Source organism: Drosophila busckii, chromosome 2R (assembly GCF_011750605.1).
Source record: "Drosophila busckii strain San Diego stock center, stock number 13000-0081.31 chromosome 2R, ASM1175060v1, whole genome shotgun sequence".
Classification (NCBI taxonomy): Eukaryota; Metazoa; Arthropoda; class Insecta; order Diptera; family Drosophilidae; genus Drosophila; species Drosophila busckii.
Genome location: NC_046605.1, coordinates 9,324,384 through 9,340,649, shown reverse-complemented (window position 1 = coordinate 9,340,649; position 16,266 = coordinate 9,324,384). Strand labels below are relative to the sequence as shown.

The 16,266-nt window shown below is 38.1% G+C and overlaps 3 protein-coding genes across 3 annotated transcripts; 2 read left to right on the top strand and 1 right to left on the bottom strand.

Moving 5' to 3' along the window:
* The first annotated feature begins 8,497 nt into the window (after positions 1 to 8,497).
* On the top strand, positions 8,498 to 11,829 carry LOC108597591 (inactivation-no-after-potential D protein). Its single transcript, XM_017984212.2, has 11 exons — positions 8,498 to 8,604; positions 9,270 to 9,430; positions 9,493 to 9,685; positions 9,744 to 9,916; positions 9,982 to 10,428; positions 10,494 to 10,646; positions 10,705 to 10,776; positions 10,832 to 10,943; positions 11,019 to 11,158; positions 11,215 to 11,511; positions 11,577 to 11,829. Exons 1-11 carry the CDS (start codon positions 8,568 to 8,570, stop codon positions 11,763 to 11,765), a joined length of 1,974 nt encoding a protein of 657 aa, XP_017839701.1. The 5' UTR covers positions 8,498 to 8,567; the 3' UTR covers positions 11,766 to 11,829.
* On the bottom strand, positions 11,821 to 12,720 carry LOC108597592 (60S ribosomal protein L23). The gene is made up of 4 exons (XM_017984213.2): positions 12,639 to 12,720; positions 12,420 to 12,503; positions 12,226 to 12,353; positions 11,821 to 12,094 (listed from the first exon to the last, which is right to left on the bottom strand). Exons 1-4 carry the CDS (start codon positions 12,649 to 12,651, stop codon positions 11,897 to 11,899), a joined length of 423 nt encoding a protein of 140 aa, XP_017839702.1. The 5' UTR covers positions 12,652 to 12,720; the 3' UTR covers positions 11,821 to 11,896.
* A 248-nt stretch (positions 12,721 to 12,968) lies between these two features.
* On the top strand, positions 12,969 to 16,121 carry LOC108594810. The gene is made up of 8 exons (XM_017979948.2): positions 12,969 to 13,151; positions 13,204 to 13,752; positions 13,811 to 13,951; positions 14,011 to 14,274; positions 14,332 to 14,411; positions 14,472 to 14,622; positions 14,682 to 14,903; positions 14,961 to 16,121. The coding sequence occupies exons 1-8, from the start codon at positions 12,969 to 12,971 to the stop codon at positions 15,066 to 15,068; spliced, it is 1,698 nt and encodes a 565-aa protein (XP_017835437.1). The 3' UTR covers positions 15,069 to 16,121.
* The last annotated feature ends 145 nt before the right edge of the window (positions 16,122 to 16,266 follow it).

The following is a 16,266-nucleotide window of genomic DNA, read 5'->3' as shown; positions in this document are numbered from 1 at the left end:
AAAGTTTCATCTTTCAATATGCAGTCAATGCAAAATTTTTAGAATATGGTATTTTTGAGAATATGGTATTTGACATAATTACAAGTTTAGACATGAATGCATAAGTTTATTAAATTAAAGATGTTTTTCAATTGTTTGTTATTTAGTTACAATTAAGGTTGTTAAATATGTTAATACAAAGAAACCAAACTAAAGAATTAAATTAAAGTCTTATTATGAATAAAGGGGTAATTAATAAATTAATAGTATTAATGAATAAAAGAATAATAAATCTAGTTAAATATTTACATATTTGAAAAATATATAATACACAAAAGTTAATATAAAATGATCACCAAACAAAAAAAAATTTAGTTGTCGCTGCTGAAATTAAATGATCAGTGTTCAGACCAACTTGCTTTAAAATACTAAAACTGATTGAGACATATGCGATGATATAGATAAGCACAAGCAATTAAGACTATAACTATAACCGAAAATTGAGATATCATAAGCTAATAATCTATGGACAATTTTCATATAATTGTGAGCTTCCTTAACTTAAAAAATTCAGAATCAATTTAAATAAAGCTACCGTCAATTGTGATCTGTCTGGCTTTGGCCAGCAACTATTAATATATATGTATATAGTAGCGATGGCAACGCCTGCTTTTTATTATTATTGCCATCACCCCAACCGCTACAATTATAACGATCCATATATTCGAGCAGCGGTCGCTGAGCACAGCGCCTGTCAATCTATGGTTAATCATCGCTTAGACACAGCATGACACTGCCAGAGGGATGCGATAGCTAAGGAAGTGGCAATGAAGGAGTGGGGTGGGGTGTGGTGTGGTATTCAGTGACAAGTTGAGCGTAAGGATGCGTGATGCATTTAAGCTTTTGAAGGGGAACAATTAACTTATGCGCAAACAATAACGCCGAAGAATGCACGCTGACAGGAACCAGCTCCAGCTCTGGTAGAGCCAACCACATCCTGCTTAGTGGGCAGGGAGGGATGCGGAGTGATTCCAGCTAAATAATCCTTCTTTTGTCAGCAAATTTATTGCACACAAACAAACAAACACACCGCCCCGCTAAGGATATAAGGATGTGACGGCGCAGTCTATGGCCAAAGCGACTCGACTTTGACTATATATTGCGAAATCTGCAAAAGGCAAATAAAAGATTTGACACTTGAATTGCTTTGACTGCAGGCGCTGAGCAACAACAAGCAGCCAAGCGGCGTTGCCAGGACCCAGGACAACAACAGCAACAATGCCCGGAAATTGAGACAATGGCGCATGTTTTTGGGATCCACTAATTTGTGCCTCGCAATTGTATTGTGTCCTTTCTGCCGCTGCAGCTATTGATACACACAAGTGCACCTGCAAACACACACACACACACACACACATACACACACTTGGACAGCTTTAATGGGTGCTTGTCTTATGTCATTATTAAATCTTTGAAGTATCTGCAGGATAAAAAACAGCAGCAACACACACTCGAAAAAAAACCTACAAGTGACGCTCAATTTGATAGACGAGTCCGCAATCAACCCTCCACCCAATGGGAAAAATCACAGCATGCCGACAATACACACACACACACACACACACATACATGCAAGCGAATTGCATAAAACTCCTGGCAGCCGCAGACCAGGACCACAAGCCAGCACAGGCTCAGCTCAAATCGCTTCAACCTGCCTGCTCGCCTATCTACTTTGCAAAACAAGTGGCAAAGCATAACAAAAGAGTCCAAGCTGAAATATTTTACGCTCGATTTATCCGCTTTCACTGCAAAAGCAAAGACCGTGTTTAAGGGTTGGAGGGTGGGGAGGGGTGAGGGGTGAGGGGTAACAAGCAGCAAGTGCCACGCTGTTTTGAAGGCTCATTTCATTCATTTGTTCATTTGATGACGATGACGATGATTCTGGTGCCGCTTAAGCCGCTTGTTTGCCAGCAATAAAAATCGAGATGTACACTGCCTGAAAATGTTTCAAATAATTAAACAATTGCTTAAACACAAGCGCAGTAAATTTATTTAAATGGAAATGTGTAATGAACATGACTGGCAAGCAACTAAATTTGAAAATATAATTACAAATCCATTGCACTTAAAAGTAAACTTAAAAACTTTCCTTAAGCTACTACTAATACTAGTACTACCTACTTCATAGGCTTCCAATACAAATTATAATTAGTAAGATTTCGCAATTAAAATAATGTTCTTCAAAATTTAGCTATTGCTACAAAGCTCTTAAATTATTTGAAATATATTATTCAAAAATATTTCCAAACACAGCTTATTTTATTATTACCTTCTAAATTTCTCTCAGTGCAGCCAAAGCTAAGCAACCCCACCTAACGGCACAGGATGTCAATTTCTCAATTCATAAATAAAACGCAAAGCCCTTTGAATGTGTCAGCACAAGTGTGGAAATTACTGCTATTGCCAGGACTCGGCTTGCCGGCGGGGCGGGCAGGAGTTTATATCGTATTGAAGAGCAACTGTAAGTGGGAAGCGTGGTAGCGGCAACGGCAGCGGGTTATGTGTGTTCCTGGGTGGGAGTGATTGTTGCTGCGCTTTATTGTTGTTATTATTTGCTTGTGTGTGTGCGCGCGCCTAAACCGCACGAAGGCTTCGGTACGCTGTGTGCTCTCAATGGGCCAAAGGATTTGCAGCTGAAGCAGCTTCGGCGCGTTTGGATTGCTTTGGCAGAGGCACACACTTGGATCGCATTAAGTTGATTTATTATGCAGTGAAGAATTCAATTAAGTAGGATGATTGTCACTTGTCCGTATGCCGCAAAAACCGGAATAAACTTATTTTTCATTTCTTTCTGCTGCTGCTGCTTCTTTCCTATTTATGTATTTAATGTGCATTGGTTGGATTTTTGGCTTTTGCTGTGTCCTGCGCTTAATTTGCGGGGCGTGTGATAATTTCGACAGTTGTTAATAGTCCTTGCCGCTGATCTTTTGCACTGCCGTAACCACAGACACGTCCTGGCTATGATAATCATTTATTTGTTTGCACTGACAAAATGCGATTAAGCGCTAAAGTCAAAACGGAAATGGCAAATAAGCTTCTGGCTTGGCATACAAATATTTCGTTTATAGATTTAGTTTGTCATGAGAAGGGTTAGCTGTCGAATGGGTGACATTTAAGCAGGACATTAATAAATATTATTGAAGGACAAAGCATAGTTTAAGTTGCAGTCGAGATAATATTGAAGTTGCAAAATATGGTGTGCGCTTTATTCATATTATTCATAAATAAATGTTACACAGGATGCTCTAAGCTTAAGCGCGATTAATTTGTTGCATATTTAAGGGAGCAAAGTAAAGGGATTCTAATCAAAACTATATTTAAACGCATATTATTTTAAAGAACTGTAGGTTTCAAAGCGGCTTAGATAGACATACAATTTAAGAAATTCTGCTCACTTGTTTAATTAATTATTTTTAATTTTTTAAATGAAACTGTCACTATTTCCTGCACGTATATGAGAAAACCAAACTTCTCATTTAATTTCCCATGCATGGATACCAATTACATGGTTACCAGCCACAATATTGTCAACATCCCCGCGTTCGCACCTCAAAAAGCAAACACTTGTGAATGAACAAGAGTATAAAATTGAATTGTAACCATTATGGCAGCCATGTCAAAGGAAGTGCCTTTGACTTAACCGTTTGCGATCCATGCCAATAACTTGTTGTGGCACACACGTGTCAAACGTGCGCCGTTTACCGGGTGTTGGGTAATTCACACTTCCTGCCAGGACAACGCTGACAAGGATTTGCTTATGCGCCGCTGGAATTTCATTAAATAATCGTTAGTGTAAATCAATTTGTTAGATCAAAGTGGCGAGTGCCTGCCTGGCATGGCGACAAATGAAAAATAAATACATATATTTATATAGAGCCTGAATGAGGCTGTGATATTACCAATTTGTGTCAGCAAATAAAATGCACACAATAAATATTTGCGTGGCCAGTGGTGATGATTCTGCTGTCGAAATTACAAAACATTAGCACGTGTCCTCGCATAATAGGGATGGGCGTCCAATGAACAGCGCGCCTTGAAGTGTGAACACGTGCCGGGGCTATCAGTGTCCAAAATCAACAATATGTAGAGTGTAATATAAATAAAAAATAAATAGTTGAGGGGTGGGTGGGAATTCTATGCAAAGCTGAGTATCTGTTTGGTAAAAATGTTAAAAGATCTACGTAGCATATAATTTATACTATTGAGTTAGTTACTGCTTACAATAAAGCAAATAATTTATATTTTATTTAATTATAAGCTTGTATAATAATAATTACGATTAACGTTTTTGTACGCTTCTGTTTCTTGAAAATTGTAATAAGTAAATACGGATCTGCTAATTTAACAATTGCTTTACCATTTGTCAAAGATGTAACAAACTTATGAAAATAAAATTTATGTTTGGTATCTAATAAATAAGTTAATATAAACTTTTGGTTTAATAATTTACAAAACTCATTATAGTAATATATATAAATGGAATCATGAATATGTGTTAAATATTTTGTGCTAACTCAAAATTTATATGCAAATATTTTAAGCTATTATCGTTATTAATTTAAAGCAATAAATATATTGGCAATTCCAAAAATATTTTTTTAATATTTAATTTTTTATTATAATTTTAAGTTCTATTACATTTTGTATACGCCCAAATAAATAATAAAATAAGTGTAAAACTGATCACTTCTGTTTGTCCAAAAATTTAATTTAAACTTCATTAGTACCATATACCTTTCCCCTTGTATTTTATCTATATCCTGGCGCATCTCTATTAAGCACAACCCAAATCCATCAAAGCTTGATTGCCCTAATCGCATTAGGTCTTTAGATTTTGGCAAATAATAGAAATCATTTCGGTGTGTGACAGTGTCCTGTCCGATGTGTTGTGTTGGATATTAAGGATTGCTGCTGTGAAAAAGTACAAGCGTTTGAAATTTAATTTAACGCATTTACATGCGGCTTAAGATTACGAGCTCCAGGGCATGGTAAACAAATCAAATATATTTTAGGAGCTCAAACTCAAACACAAAAGGGATGCGAGACTGCGACGATATCCAAATGAAATTTACTTTTCGACAGCGCAAAGCGCACTTGATGAAAAATCCTTGCCAAGAGCTCGCCGCTTAGCTGCTGCTGCCGTCGCTGCATCTGCGACCCTGCGCACATGCTGCTGCCGCTGCCGAATAAAAAAAGTCCTGCCAGAGTGCGGTAAGTCCTGTGCGTAAAACGGTGGTTGTTGTTGGCTGCTCTGCTGCTGCTGGCATCGAGTTAAAAACTCAATATTTGAATAACTTACTACCGTGCGAGTGAACTTTTGAGGCACACTCGAGGACTGAAGGACAACAGCTATGCGCACTGTGTACAAAAGGACAATTATTTGTTTATACGTTGTCATTTAAATTGAGTTTTAATGTTGACAGCAAAACAATGCGCAACAACAACAAAAAAAATACACATATACATACATATGTATATTTTGTTGTATGCACTTGTGATTACAAACAGTTTCATATAAATTGCAGCGCCCTTTCGAGCTGCTCTACGCCGGACTGGACTATGCACGGCATTTATGTGGGCACCATTATTTGCTCTATCACGTTCACATTGGAAAGTTATGAGCCCATTATATGGCCGTAGTAAACACAAATATCCATAATCCATACCAAGGGTGCATGACATTCTCAATTCCCCTCCCCCTCCCACCCCCCGCTTGATACTTTGCCCACTTACAACACATGTACGCGTAATTGTTTGCCAATGTCCTCGACTGTCGTGAGAATATTCAGTTGGTTCTTCATGCTTGCATTTCTTTTGGTTTTGTTTTTGTTTAACTTGAGCAGCGCCTGTTGCGTGCTCAGATTAAATATTTTCAGCTTGTTCACTTAAGAGTGTAGTTTAGAGCTCTTAAGCTTGCTGCTAAGGCTATTCAAACTTTAGTCTAAGCTTATGAAGGACATATCAATCAGCTTTAGCTTTGGACAAGCTAAACAATAATTGTGCCCGAGTAGTTTATTTAAATTTTTTGTAAGCTGATAGCTTTATTAATTTAGTTTATCTTAGTGTAGTCAATGTAGTTTCTATAATTTTACTATTTTCTTATTAACATTCGCTAATTTTTTGTATACTGTGCCAATTATTCTTTAATTTATGTACGTAAACATTTTCAAAAACTTTTTTATTTCCATAATATAGTGAATGTAGCAAAAGTAATCTGGGGCGTCACAAAAATCTCTAGATATTTTAGTCTGATTGTGAGTTCTCCCGCAGGAATATTAAGTTACGGCTGCAAGGAGTTGGAACCTTAAATATTTATTTCGGTCTGGTCCTTAAAAAAGAGTATCCACTCCTCTGCTCAGGCTATAACAATTTTTTATATTAACGATTATATAATACATATTATTTTAATATGCTTATAATTAATTGCCTACAACTTTTTTATGTTTAAAAAGTATATTTAATTTTTTACAGATATTATTTTTGATTACGATAAAGTGAACGTTTAAAACTAATATAATATTTATAAAAATATTTGCTAAAATTTTGTCTGCATGTAGAGTCAATTTAATTTTTTTATAGACTTTCTGTTATATCCAGATTAGCCTAATATACATTTATTTGGTTGTTAAGCGCTGTTTCATGACATTTAATGCGTAAGCAGCAATATTGAGATTTACTAACAAGCACAAGTATTTGTCAGGCAGCTGAAGTGTTTTTTGCGCAAAAAGTTGTAATTTTAATTCATTTCCAGGACGCACTCAGAAGTGGCTGCTAAACGATTATTAGCAATTTTGATATAACTGCATGTAAGTACAACACGAGAACACAAGTCAACAACGAACCTACACATACATACACGTGTAGGCCACTTACATAAGAGACAGAGCGTGAGCCTGTGTGTGTATGTGTGTGACAGCAAACAGTGCAAAATCACTTCAGTTGTTAACTAAATCGTCGCAAACAGGGACTGCTGATGCTGTGTCAGAGCGAGAAAGAGCGCCAAGCTACTCTCTCATACACACACACACACACACTCTGATAGCGGCCATTGCGAGAGGCGTGCCGTTTGAAGAGCCAATCAGCATGCGCTTTTATCACAGCGCAGTCGACTGCGATGCCACTGCGACGCGAGCAGCGCAGCAAATGATGGGGGTTGAGCGGCTGCTGCTGCTACGGCTGCTGTTGGCTCGGCCGCCATTTGCCGCAGCGGATGGAAAGTTAAGCTCATTGCCATATTTTTCTTTATTTTTTGCCTTTGCTGGTTTTTTGCTTTCGGGTCTGTGTCCTGTTTTCTCTCTTTTGAATTTACTTTACTAACAAAACATGACTGCTGGGAGGAAATTGTTTTATCAAATGGGTTTCCTTACGCTTTTTTATTATGAAATTAATTTTCAACATCGTTTCGCAGTCAGCGTGCCTCACTCCTAGTTACAGTCACACCCCCACCCACTCCCGCTCCCTATAAGTATGTACTATGTTAAGTAATTCCCGTCCTTTTGAGCGTCTCTGTTTACTCTACTTTTATGCGTTGCCGTTTGCCTCTGCCTGCGTACAGTTCCTTTAGAGTATTTAATGGAAATGTTTGCATAGCTTTGTAGCCCACTTTCCCCTGCAGCTGGCAGCCCGCCCGTCTGCTTTTGAACACACAAACACACACACACACATGAGCATACAATATTAAAATGCAAATTTTAATTGTGCATTTAACTACCGCATACAAATTAAATTAATTTGCGTAGAAGATGCATTAAAACAGTTATGAACTAATTGCCAGCAAATATGAATAACATGCAACACAACTTGAATTGAATATGAGAATAAATTTTATGCTCTGGCGCATTTGTTTTCTAAGCCTTTGGCCATGTTTGTTCAACTTGCACTAAAATCGATGAGTCTTTGGGCAAACGCATTTGAGGGGCTTCCACCTTGGCGGAGTGTTGAGTTCTCTAACGCGTAAAGCGCAAACAACAAATTAAAAATTGTAATAGAGCCAATGAAGATGCCAAAAAGATATAAACTATTTGCATTTATGTGGTCTGCATGTTATGACTGACTTGTAGTTGTTTATGTGTGTGTGGGTGTGTTGCATCATAAGTGACATGTCACCGCAACAGGCAGCGAAAGTTACTCAATGCAATTGAAGCCAATGTACACTGGCGAATCGATAACACTCTACTGCAAATTAAAGTTTTAATTGCATTAACTTTAGCTAATCTTCAAGCACTTGCTTAAGCAACTAAAACGTGCTCTTACTACACTTACACTTGCAGTTGCTATGCTTGTTTGTAGCACAGTGTAATCGATACGGAAAATCATACTCAAAATAGAATAGCCACTAAGTCAGTTAGCAAGAATGCCAGACAGCTAATTGTAAAATCAGTTTAGGCGCGTTTTTCAATGAGCTCACTGCAAAAGAGCTCACAGCCAACCCAAAAAAAAATAAAATAAAAAAAAACTAATTATTTTTTAATAAATGCTACAAGTTCTAACAAGCTGTATCAGTTTTTAAATTCTAGACTAATTATACAATGGTGCAGTATCAAGGCAATTCCGCTGCCGGCGGCGGTTAGTTATATATTATTCATTAGTCTTTAATTATATAAGTTACGTACCTATTCAAATGACACAAGTTTTAAACATAAATTTAAAGTTGTAAAAGAAAAAAGAAGTGACTTAAGATAAAAAAAATATTTAATACCAGCTTTTGATTGTGCGGAGCAAGATAAATTATAAATTTTTAGCTCAACTTACCTGTTCTCCATTTTTAAAGTTAAAAGTTATTTATTTCAATTTCAAACCCAATATACTGTGCAATGTTGCAATGAAAACGAAACGAAAACAGCTCGAAAATAAATATAAGTGCAAGCTTGGGAAATGTGTGGGAAAATTCATGAATAAAATTTGATAACGCAATGAAAACAATATATAAAATACAATACATGAGCGCATATTGGTTTAATATTTAAGGTTTGGGAAAGTTTCTGAAAATTACGTGCTTCTTTAGAAGCAAATAATTATTTCTTCTAGATTGCCACACTTAATATAACAACCAACTGTATAACGATTTAAAATATAAAATCAATTGAAACATAAGAATAAATATTTTTTGCGTAAACAAATAAGCAGTTTAAAGTGATAATTTTTTTTTGATGTTATATAAGCCCCAACCCGTTTACAACCCCAAGCCTAACAACCCTCCATGTCTATCTCACTCTTTCCCCACTCTATAGAGCACATACACATGGTGACATTGGATAAAACGGGCAAGAAATCATTTGGCATTTGTATTGTGCGTGGCGAGGTGAAGGATTCGCCAAATTCGAAAACCACGGGCATATTTATCAAAGGCATAGTCCCGGATAGTCCAGCGCATCTGTGTGGCAAGCTAAAGGTGCAAAGCTATTTACTATAAGTAAGCTTTTAGTATATTTCCTTACTATTAATTGTTACTAGGTAGGTGATCGCATACTCTCGCTTAATAACAAGGATGTGCGGCATTCCACGGAGCAGGCGGTCATTGATCTCATCAAGGAGGCGGACTTTAAGATTGAGCTGGAAATACAAACGTTTGACAAGAGCGATGCTGAGAATAAGAATGATCCCAGAAGTAATGGCTATATGCAGGCGAAGAATAAGTTTAATCAAGGTAACTTAAAGTTAAAGCTGATATGTAGTTAGTGTTACTAAGCAGCTTAATCCTCTAGAGCAAACACCCAACAACACGATGGCTAGGCAGCCAACCATGCGTAATGATCCGAAGCGCAACACAACTTTTGCTGCATCCACCAGAGTCAAGCATACGCCGCTCTATCAGGATGAGGATGATGAGGACACGCGTGATATGACTGGACGCATACGCACTGAGGCGGGCTATGAGGTAACTTGGCTAAGACATAGCTACTTGAACTTGAGCGTACAATACGCTTTTTTTACTTCGAACAGATTGATCGTGCCTCGGCGGGCAACTGCAAGCTGAACAGGCAAGAAAAGGATCGCGACAAGGAGCAAGAGGATGAATTTGGCTACACCACGGCCAAGATTAACAAGCGCTATAACATGATGAAGGATCTGCGTCGCGTCGAGGTGCAACGCGATCCCAGCAAACCGCTGGGTCTGGCGCTTGCCGGCCACAAGGATCGACAGAAGATGGCCTGCTTTGTGGCTGGCGTGGATCCCAAGGGCATACTGGCCAGTGTAGACATCAAGCCCGGCGATGAGATCGTCGAGGTCAATGGCAACGTGCTCAAGAATCGCTGCCATTTGAACGCCTCCGCTGTGTTCAAAAATGTGGAGGGTGATAAGCTGGTGCTGATCACATCGCGACGCAAGCCCAATGATGAGGGCATGTGCGTGAAGCCCATCAAAAAGTTTCCAGGTTTTAGCGATGAGGCAAGCTAGGCATACACTTGACACAAATTTACAAAGATTTAATGTATTTTCCCTTTGGCATGCAGACCAAGTTTATATTCGATCAGTTTCCCAAGGCGCGCACGGTGCAGGTGCGCAAGGAGGGCTTCCTAGGCCTTATGGTTATCTACGGCAAGCACGCCGAGGTGGGCAGTGGCATCTTTGTCTCCGATCTGCGCGAGGGCTCCAATGCTGAGGCGGTAAGCAGCTCAACACAACTACTTTATACACAAGTTTTATGCATAAATTGTTTTTTAGGCGGGCATCAAAGTGGGCGACATGCTGCTGGCGATCAACCAGGATGTCACGCTGGAGTCCAACTATGATGAGGTTGCTATATACCTTTAATATGTACTATGCAGCTCTAATCCTTACAATCAAACAGGCAACAGGCTTGCTTAAGCGCGCCGAGGGCGTTGTGACCATGATTGTGCTTACGCTCAAGAGCGAGGACGCAATTCGAGCTGAACGTGAGGCGGAGGAAAAGAAAAAAGAAGGCATGTCTATAGTACATATTGATTGACTTGACAATATTTGCATATAACCGATAAGCTTTTTATCATTTTCCACAGAGGCCAAAAAAGAGGAAGAGAAGCCACAGGAGCCCGCTACTGCCGAAATAAAGCCCAATAAGAAAATACTCATCGAAGTCAAGGTGGAGAAGAAACCTCTGGGCGTCATAGTCACTGGCGGCAGGAATAATCACGTCAAGGTAAGTGCACATGCCAATTTTCCAGCCGGCTGCTTAAGCTTTTACACATTTCATAGACTGGTTGTGTCATCACACACATTTATTCGGAGGGCGCCTTGGCGACGGACAATCGCCTCAAGATCTTTGATCACATATGCGACATTAATGGCAAAGCCGTACATGTGGATAGCATCACAACGCTTAAGGTGCACCAGCTGTTCCATCTGACCTATGATAAAAATGTTACTTTTACGGTTTACCGCGCTGACCCACCAGAACTCGAAAAATTCAATGTGGACTTTATGAAGAAGAGTGGCAAGGAGCTCGGACTCTCGCTTGCACCTAATGAGCGTGGCTGCACTATATCCGACATAGTGAGTAGTTTAACACGTGTGTATACAATAATAAATCTTAATTAAATTGACTTATTTCTTTGCAGGTGCAAGGTCAATATCCGGAAATCGATAATAAGCTGCAACGCGGCGATATAATAACCAAGTTTAATGGCGATTCATTGGAGGGTTGCACATTTGAGGTGTGTTATGCGCTCTTCAAGGGCGCCAACGGCAAAATTTCCTTCGAAGTGACAAGGCCAAAGCCCACACTGCGCACCGAAGCGCCCAAGTAATGAGCGCGTGCAACGAAACTTTAGAAAAACTTAATAAAAACTTGCGTATCACTTGTAATATAAAACGTGTGCCGTTGTTCTCCGTTATTTATGGGTGGCTTCATTTATTATTGAATGAAAAAGGAAACTGCTTAGGCTATAGAGCTTGCGTTTGATGCGATACGGGGCCACAGATCAGCGCATTCCTTGGCAACCGGGCCAGTGATGGCCGAGCCTTTCATTTCGCCTTTGTTGTTTACTATCACCCCGGCATTGTCCTCAAAATATATAAACACCCCGTCCCTCCTCCTGAATGGCTTGCGCTGCCGAATAACCACAGCAGGCATAACCTACAACAAGAAAAAAATACACAAAGGCATTAGTTAAAACGTAAATAAATAAAAATAAGCGAAATATAACATTGCTACACTTCTTAACATGTGTATTTTTGTCATTCTGTTTTGATACGTATTTCACTTACCTTCTTTCTCAACTCCGGCTTGCCCTTCTTCACGGTGGCAACAAACATGTCACCAACGCCAGCAGCGGGCAGACGGTTCAAGCGACCGCGAATGCCATGCACAGCAATAACATACAGGTTCTTGGCACCTATGCACAAACGCACAAATATGATTATTAAAGCCAATTAGGCATGATAATCCAATTGTTTATTACCTGTATTGTCAGCGCAATTCATAACAGCGCCTACTGGCAAACCCAGTGAGATGCGGAATTTGCCTCCCGCGGTACCACCACGTCCTATAAAACACCAAAAATTCACAAATAATTAGTTTCACACGTTATTAACATTATACACTGCACTTTAGCGTTCATATTTTGCATTGATTGCTTGTATTTAACGCAATTTTTTAAGATTTTATTTTGAGAAATTACCTCTCTTCGACATTTTGCTGCTTGTTCGGAACCGAAAGGAAGTAAAAAGAAAGAGCTGGTTCACAAGTTGTACCGCAGCCAACTTAGCTGGGTCTTATTTTTGAACCAGCAGCGCTGCCACCTGTTGTCAAAAATAGCGAGCTAGTTCGTCTTAGCGTTGCCACTTTATGGACAATCGAGCATGCTTATCGAGTACCATGAACTAGTTCGCTTTAGCGCTGCCACATGGTCACAAAATTATACGGAGAAGCAGAGCACAATTTATCGAATTCTGAATCTGAAGCGTACATTAAATTTGTTGTGCGCGCCATATTTTGCAAGAACAACAAAATGACAGACTTAAGTTATGTTAAGAAGATTGTTCACTCGTTAATTGTCTCATCGCCACTGCGAATGACTGTAGAAAAATTAAATCGAGACTATGCCGAGATGGAGGGAACACCTGTGCCATTCAAGAAACTTGGCTATAAAGACATTAATAGCTTTTTGTGTAATATTCCCGACACTGTGATTGTAAGTTATGAATGAATCTAAGCATTGTTTGTTAACTGTTTGCTGTTTTAAGGTAACTGGATCGGGTCCTATGGCAATGGTTTATGCCAGAGCTAAAGACAAGACTGCTCACATACAAAGCCTGGTGCAAGGGCAGAAAAAGCCAACCAAAAAGCTAAAATCCTCCTGGAGAGGTAAACCTAGATATTGTTATGCATCCGAGCAGTCGAATATTTTGTTTGTAAATCAACGAGCCAACTACAATAATAATGGTAACAACTGGAGAAACAGACGAAACAACAACAATATGGAAGCTCCCAATCAGAATTTTGGATATAATCGCTCTAACTCATCTGCTTATGCGTATCAATATAACGCACAATTCTCTAAACCATTGAATACCTCTTGCCAAGATAACGGGAGCCGTAATTTTACGCAGACGACAGATGTAATGACTAAGTCCTTCGCCAAGCTCAACATGGATACGCTTGAAAATGATGAAAATGAATATTGGTCTAGCGATGATGATGGTGTGGTGCTAACTGTACCGTACAAGAAACCAATTGATTATCAATCATCCGATGAAAGCTGTGATGACGACGCTATACCAGCTTACGCTGTGGTTTGCATAACTAGTGTGAATCATTTTAACGCAAATTAATTAAATTAATTTTTTACAGGATGAGAAAGTTTTACGTATTTCAAGGCCCAAGAGCTCCGAACAATGCTTTCCTAAAATCTGCATAGACTTGACTAATGAATCGGACGATGAGCAAGTTAAAGAAACTGAAACACCAAGTTCAGCGCAGTTGCCTACTTTGGTTTGTCTATTTGTAATAATTTGTAGGCTAAAGCTAATTCATTCATTATGTTTATAAAGGCAATCAATCAAGCTGCTGTAACTCAACAGACTAAAGAATGCATTGTTGAAGCTAAGAAGGAAGGAGTCAAGACAGCTTACATTGAATATGTATCTTCAGATGAAGGTAATGATTCGGATGCTATACCAGCTTATGCCGTCGATGATATTGTCATTAGTATGGATTATCCTAAGGATGCTGTGCGCTTCGATCATAGGATGCCAAAGCGTAATGTGCAGGAATGTATGGACTTAAGTGAACGTCCGCTGGTGCAGCTAATAAATGTAAATAGTAGAGTTTTAGTGTTCTGCCTATGTTCTAAACGTTTTTTTTTCTTACAGGTGTCTACTCCACATGATTTCTATTTCTGGATATTAGGCGAAGAATTTGAAAAATTTAGCGCTATGACTCGCAATATGCAGTAAGTAGTGCCTAAATATATAACATACAGTATTTGACTTGTATATATATATATTCGCAGACAGTTTTACCGTGATGTGGATGACAAAAAGTACAGCATGCCGACATACCTAATTATGGTGGGACACTTGGTAGTTGTGCAATCCATAAATCAATCCTGGGAGCGCGCACAAATATTAAACATCAAAACGGGTCACACCAAGAACATAGAGGCAAGCAGCAAATATAAAATTACCATTTTGATAATAACATTTATTTTATATATAAACAGCTGGAGCTAATTGATTTTGGCGAACGCATGTGGGTTAGCCACAAGGATTTAAAGTTTTTGTGCAAAGAATTTGCCGTGCTGCCCGCTCAATGCATGCTAGGAAGATTAGCTTGTATAACACCCAGGCAAGGCCCACACTTCTCCCTGGAAGCTTGCAACTATTTCTATGAACTTGTTAGCTATCGTTGGCTCTATGCGAAGATTGAAAAGATCAATGCAGAGGTAGTTCAATACATTAAATCATTATTATACAATAATTTTATAAAATGTATATTGCAGAACAATACGGTCTATTTGGTGCTGGTTGATCCAATCTCTGAATTATTCATGAGCATCAATACATCACTTATTGAGTCTGGCTTGGTGCGTCGCTGCTACAATCCTTAAGTTGCTATGCAATGAATGAATGAATTAAGCTTTTTTTTTTATTGTTTAAGCAGCTAAGTAAATTTTGTAAGTTTATTATTTGTAAGTCCTGTATATGAAAATGAAACAAGTTTTATTTAGTGTTATGTTAAGGCAAACGCTGTCCTTCTGCTCTTCTTTTTTATTTAGTTTACGTATAATAAAATACTAAGTTACACAAATCTTGAAACAAGTCGCTGCTGCTGTTATTGCTGTCTTGGATTCGTGTTTTTGTTAAATCATAGATTAAACGAACTACAAACTGCGTAGTCGCTGTGTAAAAAGATCTCGCTCGCAACTAAAATTAGTTAGAACTTGTTAAATTAAACTTTAAATAAATATATAATATATATCAACAGAAAATTGTTGTAACAATTCCCTATAAAAGACAACATTATCTATCAATATGTATGTTTTGTTGTTGTGTATATAGTCAATGCTTGGTTTTTATATATATATATATATTTTTATGGTAACCGTTTTGAAAGGAACGGAAACCTGAGGTTTTTTCTCTTTAATTTTTTGAGGCTGCGCTACTACTTGTGTTCGTGTGTATTCCTGTGTGTGTGTGTGTCTTGTGTTTGTGTAAGTGAAAAAAAACTAATAGTTTCAACTACTAATGCATTTAATTTAATTTGCTGCATTTTATATAATTGTTTCCGTTGTTGTGTATATTGCTGAGTGATTTTGTTGTTTCTTTTTAATAATTCTATATAATTCGCAATAATACATAATTGTAGGTTTTTTGTTGGTTTGCTCTTGAGTACATAATTAGCTACGCGCTTTTAACTTCATTATTATATCATAAGTTCTATGCATGCGTGTGTGTGTTGATGAGTGTGTATGTGTGTGGGGGAGTGTGTGTTATTGTAGTAGTAGGTCCACAGGACTAACACCTATGTCTGTAGCAATTGAAAAGTCTATTCACTTCGTTATTGTTACGAATATCGTGGGCATAAAACTTATATAATATATATATGTAGAATTTACTACTTATACATATGTATGTATGTCTGTCTGTCTGTAGCTGTATGTGTGTGTAACTTGCTGCTGTTTTTGTTTTTCTTGTATGTACTCATTTCGTCGTCTTCATATTTTTTTTTTAATTTTTTGTTTTTTTTTTTCGATTTCTTATATTAAAGTTCATCACAGTTAGCGGAGCTGAAATTATGAATAATTA